At 43.7% G+C, this 13,412-nt stretch overlaps 1 protein-coding gene across 3 annotated transcripts; it reads left to right on the forward strand.

Annotated features, from left to right (window-relative positions):
- Positions 1-192: 192 nt before the first annotated feature.
- Positions 193-13,412, forward strand: aldh5a1 (aldehyde dehydrogenase 5 family, member A1 (succinate-semialdehyde dehydrogenase)). Of its 3 annotated transcripts, XM_080754477.1 has the most exons (13): positions 193-357; positions 1,914-2,028; positions 4,028-4,082; positions 4,199-4,447; positions 4,848-4,931; positions 5,818-5,988; positions 6,907-7,023; positions 7,286-7,429; positions 8,211-8,354; positions 8,830-8,988; positions 9,381-9,544; positions 10,006-10,064; positions 10,224-13,412. In XM_080754477.1, exons 4-13 carry the CDS (start codon positions 4,229-4,231, stop codon positions 10,433-10,435), a joined length of 1,473 nt encoding a protein of 490 aa, XP_080610603.1. In that variant the 5' UTR covers positions 193-357; positions 1,914-2,028; positions 4,028-4,082; positions 4,199-4,228; the 3' UTR covers positions 10,436-13,412. The 3 variants fall into 3 exon arrangements, with proteins under 3 accessions (XP_080610603.1, XP_080610601.1, XP_080610602.1); XM_080754475.1 differs by having other exon boundaries at positions 4,028-4,447; XM_080754476.1 differs by lacking the exons at positions 193-357; positions 1,914-2,028 and having other exon boundaries at positions 3,876-4,447.

A 13,412-nucleotide genomic window follows, 5' to 3' on the forward strand; every position in this document is an offset into this window, starting at 1 on the left:
TATCTTCTATCTAGACGGGGCCTGTGGGAGCCATTTCATAACACCAGAATGCTGCCTCTGCTGGTGGCCTGGAGGAATAGCAGCATAGTTGACCTAATCAAGCCATGTGTGCGGGAGGAGGGCAGAAAGCCAAAAAGATTCTAAACGCACGGCGCACGCGCGCATTTTGTTTTGTTGTTTTGAAGCCTTGGACCACTGCACTGTTTCGTTTTGATTCACCCCATTGTTGTTTGATACTTTGATCGTTTTAAGATCATAAACTCTGACTTTTCTTATTGACATAAATAATCCGTTTGGATTCCATTTCGCCGCCACACAATCTTGACTTCTATCAAGCTCATCAGAGTCAGACAGTCAGTGAGTATCCCAACCTAAACGGCAGGTAAATCCAGAGTGTGTACAGTAGCCCTGGCACAATCTGGCAAATTAAGTGCAAATGGCACAGATTTGTTTGGCTATGGTCCATAGCGTGGCTGCTGATTTCGCTTCGTGCCTATTAGGCTACTACTCACACACACTCACACACACATTGTTTGCTGCGACTCACCCGTCGCTGCATACTGTTGTGCTCCGAGATGAGGTCCTAAAAACATGGCGTAGCGATCGCTGGGACTGCCGCAACAACTAGTTGGAAAACACTCAAAACGACATTTTATCCAAAAAGTAAAGGTAGTTCCGAGCTCCCAGACTGTGGTTTACCTAACCTCGGTAAATAAAACATCAACCACGGCGTTGGGATTGGGAAAATGGTTTAAATCGCTTATTTAGTCTCATTAAATTCAGAAAAGCCCCCGGCGGCAGGTGCAAGTACTGCATCTTTCCCATTGGAGCAGATACAGGCAACTGCCGCCGGGGGAGTTCCAGTTGAATGGGAAAACATTACAAAACTAGCGATTTAAGGGGTTGTTTCATGCCGTAGTTCATGTTTTATGTACCGAGGTTAGGTAAACCACAGTCTGGGAGCTCGGAACTACCTTTACTTTTTGGATAAAATGTCGTTTTGAGTGTTTTCCAACTAGTTGTTGCGGCAGTCCCAGCGATCGCTACGCCATCTTTTTAGGACCTCATCTCGGGGCTAGGGATTCCTTTACCATTTCAAAGTTGTCAGAAAACATGTAGGCCTATTTATCAGAGTTTCAGAGTACATGCATCCAACATTCTCTGTTTGATTGGATAGCCTACTCTATATTAAATGTTTGCGTATGAAAAAAGACAATGTATTACACCAGCTGACCTCAATAGGCTGAATGAATGCATATACACCATTTTGTTCTACTTCCGGGTTTCTTTCGACTTCCTTCACAGGTGTTACCGATGATACTAATGAAGGGTCTGTTCCATTCTGGTCAAACAGAGTCAGGGTCGATTCATACCGTTATAAGGAGCCTAACTAATTTCGGTTCGGCACTAGGCGAACCCAAATATGGTTCGCATCCCCCGGTTCGGGGGGGCGTCAACCGACTAAATTCGGCTCCACGGTGCTGGAGAAATGTTGTGACCTCCCGACTTAATTTCGGTACTCAGCGGTGTCTTCTCATTCATTCATCCCGGCTCCAAGTTCATTTGCTCGGCTGTGAAGCCAATGAAACAGCGGTCGTTTGGGAGGGAGGCACGCCGACTTCCAATGCTTGTCTGGCCGTGTATTGATCGTCGCAGAGCGGATACATTGTCAGGTTCTCGCTGGGAGGCGCGCGCGCGACACACACACACACACACAGCTTTGCTGCGTGTATCGCTAACGCGTCGCCGACCGTTTTAAAGACAAAAGAAGTGCTTAAACACAACTTTGCTAATTGCTAGTGTTCCGTGTTGATAGGTTTTCCACGACGAGTTGTGACTGTGTGATGACATGCATGCAGCAAGGGAGGCGGCACGTCTATAATGTGAGCTTGTAAATTAAATGTTTTTGACAGAGCTCGATCGAGCGTTTGTGAGTGAGAGAGAGAGAGAGAAGAGACCCCGCTGGTGCTGCTGCCTACAGGAGCTGCTACTCACTGGACCTCCAGTCATTCAGCGTGCAGCGCGAGGGTAAGTCAAATATGTATCCGCCCTGCAATGCTCATTCATCGGCCACAAACGTTGTCATGCCACGGACCTCCAATATTTACAAGCGACTTCGGCACTAGCCGTTAAGAAAGTATGGATGAACTCCCCCCGAACCTAAATAATTTCGGGTCGGGGAGCCCTCCCGAACCGAAATTAGTTAGGTTCCTTATTAGAGTGTGAAACGACCCTCAGGGTGCTGATATTGTGCATGTTGGCTCACTGGACTGCTACACCAGTGTGTCCTTGAGTGGGTTCCACTGTACAATAAATAAAACAGACAATTCATTAGTATCATCAGTAACACCTGTGAAGGAAGTCGAAAGACACCCGGAAGTAGAACAAAATGGCGTATATGCATAGAGCCTATAGGGTTGCAGGAATTATTGGGCGAGTAGCCACTCATCATTCACCACCCACACGACATTATGCTACTACTACATCAGCCATTTTATTTGGGGCTAATATTGGGCATGTGACCAGTCTATATTACGTAACTATGACGAACATATGCGCCTTGGCCCCCGAGGGCATGTGAAAATCTGATAATGCTTCCCCATGTGTTCCTTGTGTTGTTGACAGTGCTCGCCTCTAGGTGCTGTCCAAACTCTGCCAGCATACAGTAGTAGGCTATAGACACTGAAGAAGATTGTCCAGATTTTCACATTTTCCTGCACACAAGGATTCATAGTTATAGGACATTTCATTATCATAGGAAATGCTGTTTGTTATGTGCAGTATGCCCGATGAATTGAAATGCACCAAAGTAAAATATGCCACATAGGCCTAACTAAGTGATGAATTTACTGGCTGATTTAATTCAAAAGAAAATGAAAAGCTAAAGTGGTTTGCCATATATGGTTACCATGTGTTGACACTGTCCACATGTTTGTTCACTTTGTCGATGCTATTGTTTTATTGTTATGCTCGCTGTTGAGAAGCTTGAAATACAGGAATTTCACTGCTGTATTGTCACTCACAAATGAAATGACACTTGAACCTTGAACCTTCTGGCTGCCTTGCTGGCATCAGTATGTGTCTCTGTCGACATAAGCTAATTATTAATTATGGTTATAAAATAACATTCAGCTGTTAACATAATTTAGCCCAGCATTATTATGCAGTACATTTTGGAAGGCATAGCTGACTAAAAAGAAAGATATATCCATTTCATAACCTCTGATCCCAGCCTTGCTTGCTTGCTTCATTCTCAGAATGAAAACTGGGATTTTAGTGAAAAGTAGATAGAATGGGTCTGGGCCATTGACAGTATAGACTAGCATCGCAGCGGAAGTTGATTCCTGGGGTCACTATGTCATTCCCCATTCATTTTCGCCATAGACTTTTACAAAAATATTTATAACAATTATGTTAAGCCTCGAACCAAGCCATCCAGGATGGAGGTGAATCATGACCATATAACCTTTTTTTCTATGAAAAGAACATTTTGAAAATCGCTAAACAAAGGGTAGTTATTAAATGTAGTATATCAAATAATGTAATATTAAAATATGTTTTCACATAGGATCAAAGGTTATATGGTCATGATTCACCTCCATCCTGGATGGCTTGGTTCGAGGCTTAACATAATTGTTATAAATATTTTTGTAAAAGTCTATGGCGAAAATGAATGGGGAATGACGTAGTGACCCCAGGAATCAACTTCCGCTGCGATGCTCTATGGGCAGGTCCTTGACAGAGCTGTAAAAAAAGGGGATAGCACCTCTCAATCACAGTTTAGCTACACCAGAGGGAGTGAGCAGCTGCCCAGTAATCCTAGCCACTGTTTACAATATGAGTTTCCCCAGACCTCCATTTAGAGTGGAGAGACATTGGAGGGCTGGCTACGTGATACATCCATTTCATAAATGGACAATGGACCCATTTCTACACGGAATGTGTGTGACTGCGTACAGTTAAGTAGGACCTGTTTATATAGTCAATGATGAAGATGATAATGGTTTACTATTACATTTCTTCGCAGGGATCACGTGTTTGATGTAACCGCCTTCAAAGCTGGCTGAAACTCGTCTGGTGCAGTGAGTCACTGACGGTGTCATTGAGATTCTGCAAGGCTGCTGCAGTGTAACATTAAGTAGACGTCTAGACGATGAGGAGTTTCTGTTTGCTAAGAACGCGGTATCTTCTGCGTCAGGTGTTTCCAGGCCAGCCCACCACCACCACCATGCAGAGAAAGTACAGCCTCAACATCTGTGCTCAGCTCCTCCGAACGCAGGGCTACGTTGACGGCCAATGGATCTCTGCAGCCTCGACCTTCCCTGTGGTAGACCCAGCAACAGGGGAGGAGATCGCCAAAGTGGCAGACTGTGGTCCAGCAGAGGCCAAGCAAGCGGTCGACGCTGCCCACAAGGCCTTTTACACATGGAGAAAGTACACTGCCAAGGTATTGCATGTTTCTATTTCTCATCAAAGTGTAATATGAAAATGGGGATTCAGGAATCATGCTTGTGTGCCCACTATGCCTGTAAAATAGTAGTTATGAGCCAAGTGTAAAGCATTGTAGAAGCTAGATAGAGTCAATATAATTGCAATTTGCCAGGTGCACGGCTCACGAAGACTCACAATAAGGAAATAAAGACAGCACTCTGAAGTCCTTCTGGTTCTATTATTTTCTTACAAGTGTATAGCATGACTGTAAGCAATTCACAGATTTATTTTTCCCCCACATAATGCAGACATGCTGAATTCAGTGAAATTTGAAAAACCAAAACTCCAATTATGTACACAAGTGAATTAAAATGTATTTTTGCTTTATCATCAAATCTTTGTCTCTTCTCATGTAGGAACGAAGCATTCTCTTGAGGAAATGGTTTGACCTGTTGACACTGCACAAGGAGGATTTGGCTAAGCTGATCACATTTGAGTGTGTGAGTGTAGCCCATCACTGTGCTATTCTGTTCAAAATATCACTAACTGTAGCACTAAAAACATATAATTTATTTGACAAACACTTGCTCAAAGGTAGTGTTTTGTCTTAGTTAGCTGTGTGTGGGTATCTTTCCCCTGGTAATCGCTGTAATAACAGTGGCATAGGATGCTTTTTTTGAGCCATGTGGATCCCATGGAATATTAGAATCTTGTGTAATTAAAGTTGTAGTTTGAGTTTTTGTCACAAGGTGGCATGATTTACTCACCAGCAAGGATATGTAAAGAACATTCTAAGACTGCATGACTGTGGCTGGTGCCTGAAGTTCAATGGAGTGAATTGAAGTCAACCCATTTTTAATGATTGTGACCTTTTGTTAGACAATCAGTTCAGGAAAACTAATACATTGACAGTGGCTAACCTTAAATAAAAATAATAATAACCACACCAAACCCATGCCTTCGTGTAACCATTTTAACTTACTAAATCAAGTATCAAATCAAAATACTGTGTGACCCAGCATGAGCTATGTCTCTAATCAAGACTAGTTGCGACCGTCGGGTCGCACAGTTACTATGAAAACCTCCACCGGCTCTCTGTCCGTCAGTCAGTCTGTCCGTCAAATCACGTCACATTTTTGGCCCTACTCTTATCTCCGGCACCGTTGCCCCTATCCATGCCAAACTTTGCACACACACTCCTTGGCTGGCAAACCACCCCTGATTTCTCACATTCCCCTCTTCTAGCGCCACCATGAGGTTGCTTTTTGCAGTGTGTACACATGCGACCTGATGGTTCGCTTATCTCCTGATTAGGGAGTCTTACTGGTTTACTGGTGGATGTAGTTCTGTTTTTTAAGTCCATGTATGCCTGATGTTTTTTCTCAGGGTAAGAGCATGAAGGAGTCTCTGGCAGAGATGGCCTACTCCTCCTCGTTCCTGGAGTGGTTCTCGGAGCAGGCCCGCCGTGTGTACGGAGACGTGGTCCCTGCCAACACCCACGACCGCAGGATCCTCCTGCTCAAGCAGCCCGTGGGCGTGGCCTCTGTCATCACACCAGTGAGAAACCAATGAGTAGGATGTGCACGACGACCAAAGCTTTACACACTCATTTCGTTGTTGTCGGGTGGAAGCCTTGTATGTCCAAAACCGTTCGTTTTGTATTCATCATTTTAAAAATGATTTGAACTAGTGAAAATAGCCGGCGTTGTGTGCTTGTAGATCTATGTTCACTAGTTTTATGCGACTTGTATGATGAAGCAGGGCTTCTGTTTACGAAAAACTTACAAATTTGAAACTTGGAGATATGACGTTTATCTTTAAGATTTATTACCGAGTTATTCTAACGGTGGGTCTCTCTGTGGTGATGTTTCACTTGTGTGTTGCTTTTTAGGGAGAATCACCATGTTTCCACTGTTACCTCAAAAAACTCTGTAGTTGGTCTGGATTGAGCGGTATTATTATACTCTACTAGTCCATACTTTCTGATGTACATTCCAGAGTATGGACTAGTTATCATTATTATAATTTCAATTTTTCTCCTTTTTCATATTAACCACTTGAACCCTAGCGTTCATATTTGGAGAACTTTAGCCAAAAATAGCAGATCTACAAGCTCACAACGCCTCTCAATGCAAGGTGTTGTGAGCTTGTAGATCAGCTATTTTCGGCAAAGAGCTTTGGCGTAGAGGAGGAAAAAAGTAGACTAAGTACAGAGTGAAAGGTCAAGTGTATCAAGTATGGACTATTCAAGAATCCAAAATGCACTGATGATGGTGCTGTCAAAAGAAACTATATGGAATCTATTAACAGGTTGTGGGGGTCCTTTCTTCATCTCTCTCTCAAATAAGGTGTCCTTGAATTGTGTTTGAAATGTTGAAGACCCCTGCACTATTGTTTCACTATTATAGGATGAATACTGTTTTATATACCTTATTCATCCCTGCACTAATGATCCTTTCCACTCTGTGTCTCCAGTGGAACTTTCCTAGTGCCATGATCACCAGAAAAGTTGGTGCCGCCCTGGCTGCTGGCTGTACTGTGGTTGTCAAACCTGCTGAGGACACACCTCTGTCTGCCCTGGCACTGGCTGAGGTCAGTACTGTCGCTCTCTCTCCCTCTGTGTGTGTGTGTGTGTGTGTGTGTGTGTGTGTGTGTGTGTGTGTGTGTGTGTGTGTGTGTGTGTGTGTGTGTGTGTGTGTGTGTGTGTGTGTGTGTGTGTGTGTGTGTGTGTGTGTGTGTGTGTGTGTGTGTGTGTGTGCACGCGCGCGCGCGTTTTATTTTGGACACTTGCTTTGGCAATGTAAACGTACTATATGTTTTCTCATGCCAATAAAGCTCCTTTGAATGTGTGTAGTTGGCTGGCCAAGCGGGCATCCCTGCAGGGGTGTTTAATGTGGTGCCCAGCTCCCGAGAGAAGACTCCTTCTGTTGGGGAGGTCCTCTGCACCGACCCCCTGGTAGCCAAGGTCTCCTTCACAGGGTCTACAGCCACTGGAAAGGTAGACATCTCTCTACATGTGTTTATTGTCATTGACACTTTACAATATATGGATACAATAAATGCAGGAAATGCTGTCACCACTCCACCACTAGTCTTTGCTGTCTGTCTGACGTCTGTCTGCTCTAGTTTAATGTAATTGATCAAACATGTAGAAGAGTGACTCTTGTTGAAGACATGTAACACTCTTTAAAACTAAAAAATTGTCTTAAAATAATCACATGGCTGTCTTGGAGCAATGAATGGTAGTGGAGACAGACATACTAACACACTGTGCAGCATAGGAATGTAGGCCTATTGTTGTCAAGTTTTGACTAGCCTCTCTGAACAGCTAGTCAGCTGATTTATTTGCTGTCACATGATTCACTGAAGCACATGGCTACCCAGACTAGCCATGTGCTACTGGTCTTGCAGCATAACTTATGGTAGTGCACAATCTAGTGGCCAAAAATAGAATGACGAGTACTTGTCAATGGCAGTGAAGGGGTAAAGCAGTAAATGACGAGTTGTCATTGGTAGTTAAACACTTCAGCTGGCAACAACACTAGTGTTGTTGCCAGCTGAAGGCATTTTGAAATGTCCCTTCAATAGCCACATTGTTACAGTATTTGTCTACAGTATGTACAGAATCATAATTGCCGACACAGCAAATGGGGAATCTCTCCATTCACCACTGATTTGAGTAAATGTCTGTTTTAGGAGAGTTAACTTCATCTGTTCCAACATAATTTCTTAAAGATTGTGGCATTTCCCTTCACTGAATGCCAAGATCTTCTGCCCAGATCTTACTGAAGATGGCTGCTGACACGGTGAAGAAGGCTTCCATGGAGCTGGGTGGCCACGCGCCTTTCATCGTGTTCGACAGTGCCGACGTGGACAAGGCCGTGGCGGGGGCCATGGCGTCCAAGTTCAGGAACTCTGGCCAGGTACTAAGGCATGTTATTATGAGTTACTGTCGTGCCTTGTACCAGTGAACTGAACTGTACATTTTCCTATGCAAACTTATGATAAAGTCTTCAATCAATTAAGGCTCGATTATGGCTAAAATAGCAGAATGATCAAGGGGTTAGACAGAAAATAACAGATTGACTTTTCACAACAGCCTCCAGATATTGCAAGTGCAAACCTACAGAGTGATCGCTTCAATGTATGAATTGAAGGACAGTTGACAGTCCAGGAACACTCCCAGGTTCTTGGTAGTTTGAGCTGGAGTCACCACAGTGTTGTCCCAGGGAGGAAGAGAAACTCAGTTGTGTCAATGTTGTTGAGCTTGAGGTGGTGGCAACAAATCAGTTAGTAAAGATAGTTTCCATACTAACACAAAATCATGCGATAGAAGCAAGAAACTATGAATTGTATTGTCACGGTCATGGACTCATGAGCCTCTTTCTGTGTCTGCAGACGTGTGTGTGTTCTAATCGGTTCTTGGTCCAGAATGGCATCCATGACCGCTTTGTTGAGAAGCTGGGTCAGGCCATGGACGCAGAACTCCGGCTTGGTCACGGCTCAGACCCCAGCACCACCCAGGGACCCCTCATCAACGTGCGTGCTGCCCAGAAGGTAAAAACATAACTCAAACTTTGTTGCTGTAAGGCAGAAACCTCATTACAACATTTGCAGATAATCTATTTTCACTATTTTAAAAATGTTTTTAAATAATAATAAAAAAGGAACAGTTTTCCAACCGACTTGCAAATGTGGTTGGCTAAGAATTTGACTATAGCTTCTCCACTAGCTTTGACATTGGCAAGTAAAATCCTGAAAGACTGATCCATTTTGGAAAAATAGCTAGCTGTCATTCACTGGTACTGTAGCAGAGAAGTGGTACTTTGCACATACTAATGCTGGTTTTAATATTTGACCTGTGATACTGGTCCTAATCCCCTCTTTTAAAGCATGTCTTTGTGTTAAATGTTTTTGTATTTTCTCAGTATTTACCTTTCTCCTGTCAGGTGGAAAGCCAGATAACAGATGCTGTGTCTCGAGGGGCCAAGGTACTGAAGGGGGGCAAGCGTCTGGAAGGCTCATTCGTTCAGCCCACATTGCTGGCAGACGTCACCACAAACATGCTGTGTACCCAACAGGAGACCTTTGGCCCACTGCTGCCTGTCATCAGGTTGGTAGAACCAAACAATCAACAGATATTGTTACAGTATGTCCTTGGTTTTGCAATGGCATTGACATTAGATCAATTGAATTTCAATGCACATAGAAATAACATTAACACCTACAATATGTGAGCAGACTGTTAATTCTAATGCCTGGCTGAGAGAAGCTACATTTAGGAAGGCGATAAGTCATGCATTGCCACTCTCACTATAACATGACACTTAATCCACTGATGTTAACAGTGCAGTTGGTCATTCAGTGATAAAACTATTGTTTGTATGACAAAGATAGGCTGTTGAAACAGATTGGAAATGCTTTAAGATAACAAAGGATCAAGGGTCTAAAAGGAATCTGGGAAGTTCTCAACCAGCGAAGGGTTGAAGTGCAAAATGTACAGTTCCCTTGACACCCTATTGTTAACAAGGTTGTCCCAGATGATGACACACAATGTCCTTGTCGTCCTCCCAGGTTTAATACTGAGGAAGAAGCACTGGCTATCGCTAATGCATCTCAAATGGGCCTAGCTGGTGAGTACACCTCATTTTCTTATTAAACTTATCTTTTTGTAATATATACTATAAAACCTTGGCTGGTCATCACATTTTGGATAATGAATGCACTTGAGGATCAGTCACAACAAACCCATTGTGTCTCAAGCCCTGACATCAGTGTTTCTTTCCTCTCAGGCTACTTCTACTCCCAGGACATCAGTCAGATCTGGCGGGTGACGGAGAACCTGGAAGTGGGCATGGTGGGAGTCAACGAGGGCATCATCTCCACCTCCGAGGCCTCCTTTGGCGGTGTCAAACAGTCTGGTTTGGGCCGCGAGGGCTCCAAGTACGGCATAGACGAGTACCTGGATGTCAAGTACATGTGCTTTGGAGGCCTGGCTCAATGAATCTGTACTCCTCTCTCATCAATACATTACCAGGAGTACAGTATAGTGAGGGATTTATCCACCCCAATGTTAAAGGATTGTTCTTGATATAAAAAATTCAACAATGTCAATTATGGGAGATCAAGTTCAGTTATTAGTTTGTTGTGCACACTAATACTAACTAATAATAATCACAATACAATAATACATACATTTGTGTCAGAGGTTTTTACTTGGCCTCCAGGCCGCCACGCCCAAGTTTCTGAGCTCAAAGCACTTTGCAATGGACCATTCATTCATACTTTGGGAAATGAAGCAGCGAACGTTCGAAGTCAGCATCCTCACCCACCTCCTCATTGGAGTTGGAGCTGAACACCACTCAATGTGGTGTTCAGTGTCTTGCCTAAGGACACTTCGACATGTGGACACGAGGAGCTGGGATTTGAACCGCCGACTGTAGTGTTCTACCAGTGGCACTGTACACTACAGCGACCCACAGTTCATTGGCCAACCTGCTCTTCCTCCTGAGCCACAGCCGCCCCATCTAGATTGTTGCAACCGTCCATCAGGTTCTGGATCTCGGCCTTCAGCTGCTGGGTCTCATTGGTGATTTCCTGGATCTGGTCAGCCGTCTCCTGTCGCTTCTCATGAACATGGTCACACTTCCTCATGACAGCCTGAACGTGCTGCTCTGCCAGATTTGATTATGAATATAACTAGTTAAAATGCATCTACTCGTATATTAAAAAAAAAAGGCCAGGGTAACCGTTTGCACCCTTTGTCCTTTGTTTAGGGTTGACTGCAGGTGCAGTGGTCTCAAAAACACAAAAGAAAACTGGTAGAAAAAGGCTCAACAAAATCGTTAATGAAAACTCCTTAATGTTGACTTTGTCTTAAAAACGTTAACATTTAAGTCACTATTTATTCAGTGAAAAGGCTGGAGAATGAGAACACCTCACCTTCCGGTCAAATAACTTCTCCATTGTTTCTTTAAGGAATGGGTACACATGTGGGGAAACTGGGGGGTTCCTTTTTAATTTGTCCAGCTGTCTTCGCGGTACACTTCTTTGATTTAACCTGAAACTGCATCTTCAAGACTGGGTTGAATCTTTGTATGCCCTGTAGGTGCGAACTGTGGTGTAGTGACTACACCCTTCCTTGTGCCTGTGGATTCATGTTTTCCCTCTGGGCCTCCAGCTCCTCTACCAGGTCTCTCCTATGCTTCTCCGCCCGCTCCCTCATCCCCCGCTCGATCTCCACCTCCTCCTTCAGCTCCGACACCTGCGACAATGCCTCCCGCAGGGCGTGCTGTGTCTCCGCCAGCCTCCGCCAATCGTCCCAGGGAGGTGATGTCCTTCTCCTTCTGGTCCAGGGAGCCTTGGAGCTCGGCAGCGAGGCCCAGGTTCGCCTCCTGCGACTCGCTCTCCATGCGCCTCCTCCACTGCTCCTGCTCCAGGCGACCCTGCTCCTCCCGCTTCAGGCACTCCTCTAGGTCGGCGATGACGGCCACTCTCTCCTCTTCAGTCTCTCCTCAAACTGCTTCTTCTCCTTCTGAGTTCTCTGTTTGTATTGACGGCCTGTGGATTGTGCCTCGAATTAATAAAGGAGTCCCCATGGAGATCTTGGTCATCTTGGTCTGCAGAATCCTCAGCAGTCTGTGCAGAAGTACCACTCGTGACTGACATGGCCTGTCGGGAGGTGAAGCCTCTGTGCCTTTAACTTGGACCTTTTTCAGATGCGTTACTAGAACTGGCGTCCCGGGGGCCACCTTCACTTAATGTGGCCTGCAGGTTAATATTGGAATACTGATATATTATTGATTTCAGCTGTTCCAATTCCAAACATGCAAACATGACCCCCTTTAATTCCTTCAGTCTATTAGTTGCTTAATGACTAGTATAGAAGTACTAAAATGTTATTATTTTTCTTTTATGTTCAACATATTATACATTTGTTTTTAAGTTTATAAAGTTAACATGAGTATATCTAAATGCTTTTGAAATTAAATAAAAATGTTACATCTCAGGATTCCAATTAAAGAATAACCAAAAATAATTCCAAGATTTCAATTCAAAAGAAGGAAAAATTGCAGATCTACAAGCTTGTAGATCAGCTATTTTTGCTTCTTTTGTATGAGATACTAGAATGACAAAGTAGGAATAGCAATATGCAATGTGAACCTCAAACGGGTGCTACGCTGTGTACTTCTGCTGGAGTGCTGTGCTTGCTGGGTTGTTTTTTTGTTTTGTTTTTTTCTCTCAAATATTTATCCCTTGATTTTTTTTGGAACCCATTTTTTTCACTTGGTGTCAATTGTCTAATGTAATCCTGGGCGCTATTCCTCTGCCAAACATGTGTAACAGATCCAGTGCTGCAGACAGTCATAAAGATGCTGTGCTATGCGTGTCTCATTGTTGCAACCGTCCATCAGGTTCTGGATCTTGGCCTGGTCTTGGGTCTCATTGGTGATTTCCTGTATCTGGTTAGCCATCTCCTGTTGATTCTCATGGACATGGTCACACTTCCTCATGACAGCCTGAACGTAGTGCCATCCATCTGTTTAATGTTTTAATATAAAACGGCTATTTCTACATGTCTCCTGCCCGTTCCTTAGGCATGACAAACCGGTCATTTTGATCTTGACAAATACAATTAAATGCAGCCAAATATCATTAACTAAATATCAATAACTCATGTTAGGTTTTGGTTAAAGCTTTGGAAATGATGATTAACAAACTTGTTTTGTTCAACCTTTTTGTTTCCATCTTTCCAATACTTAAGAGAAAGTACAGTCTGGATTGCCGTCCTCCTTTATGCTTCCCAGAGGATGACCCTTACTTATTTTGATTAAACAATGTCCTTTCCTCTTGCTCCACATTTAGATCAAAATTTCCATTTGCAAAGAAAATATCTCGATCTAATAGGCAGATCACCACGAACCTCGCTGGTGTTAAATTTGTGAAATGTCAATAGAATTGGAGCATGTTTTTGTTGAACA

This window comes from Nannobrachium achirus, assembly GCF_963921795.1.
Source record: "Nannobrachium achirus genome assembly, chromosome: 2".
NCBI lineage: Eukaryota > Metazoa > Chordata > Actinopteri > Myctophiformes > Myctophidae > Nannobrachium > Nannobrachium achirus.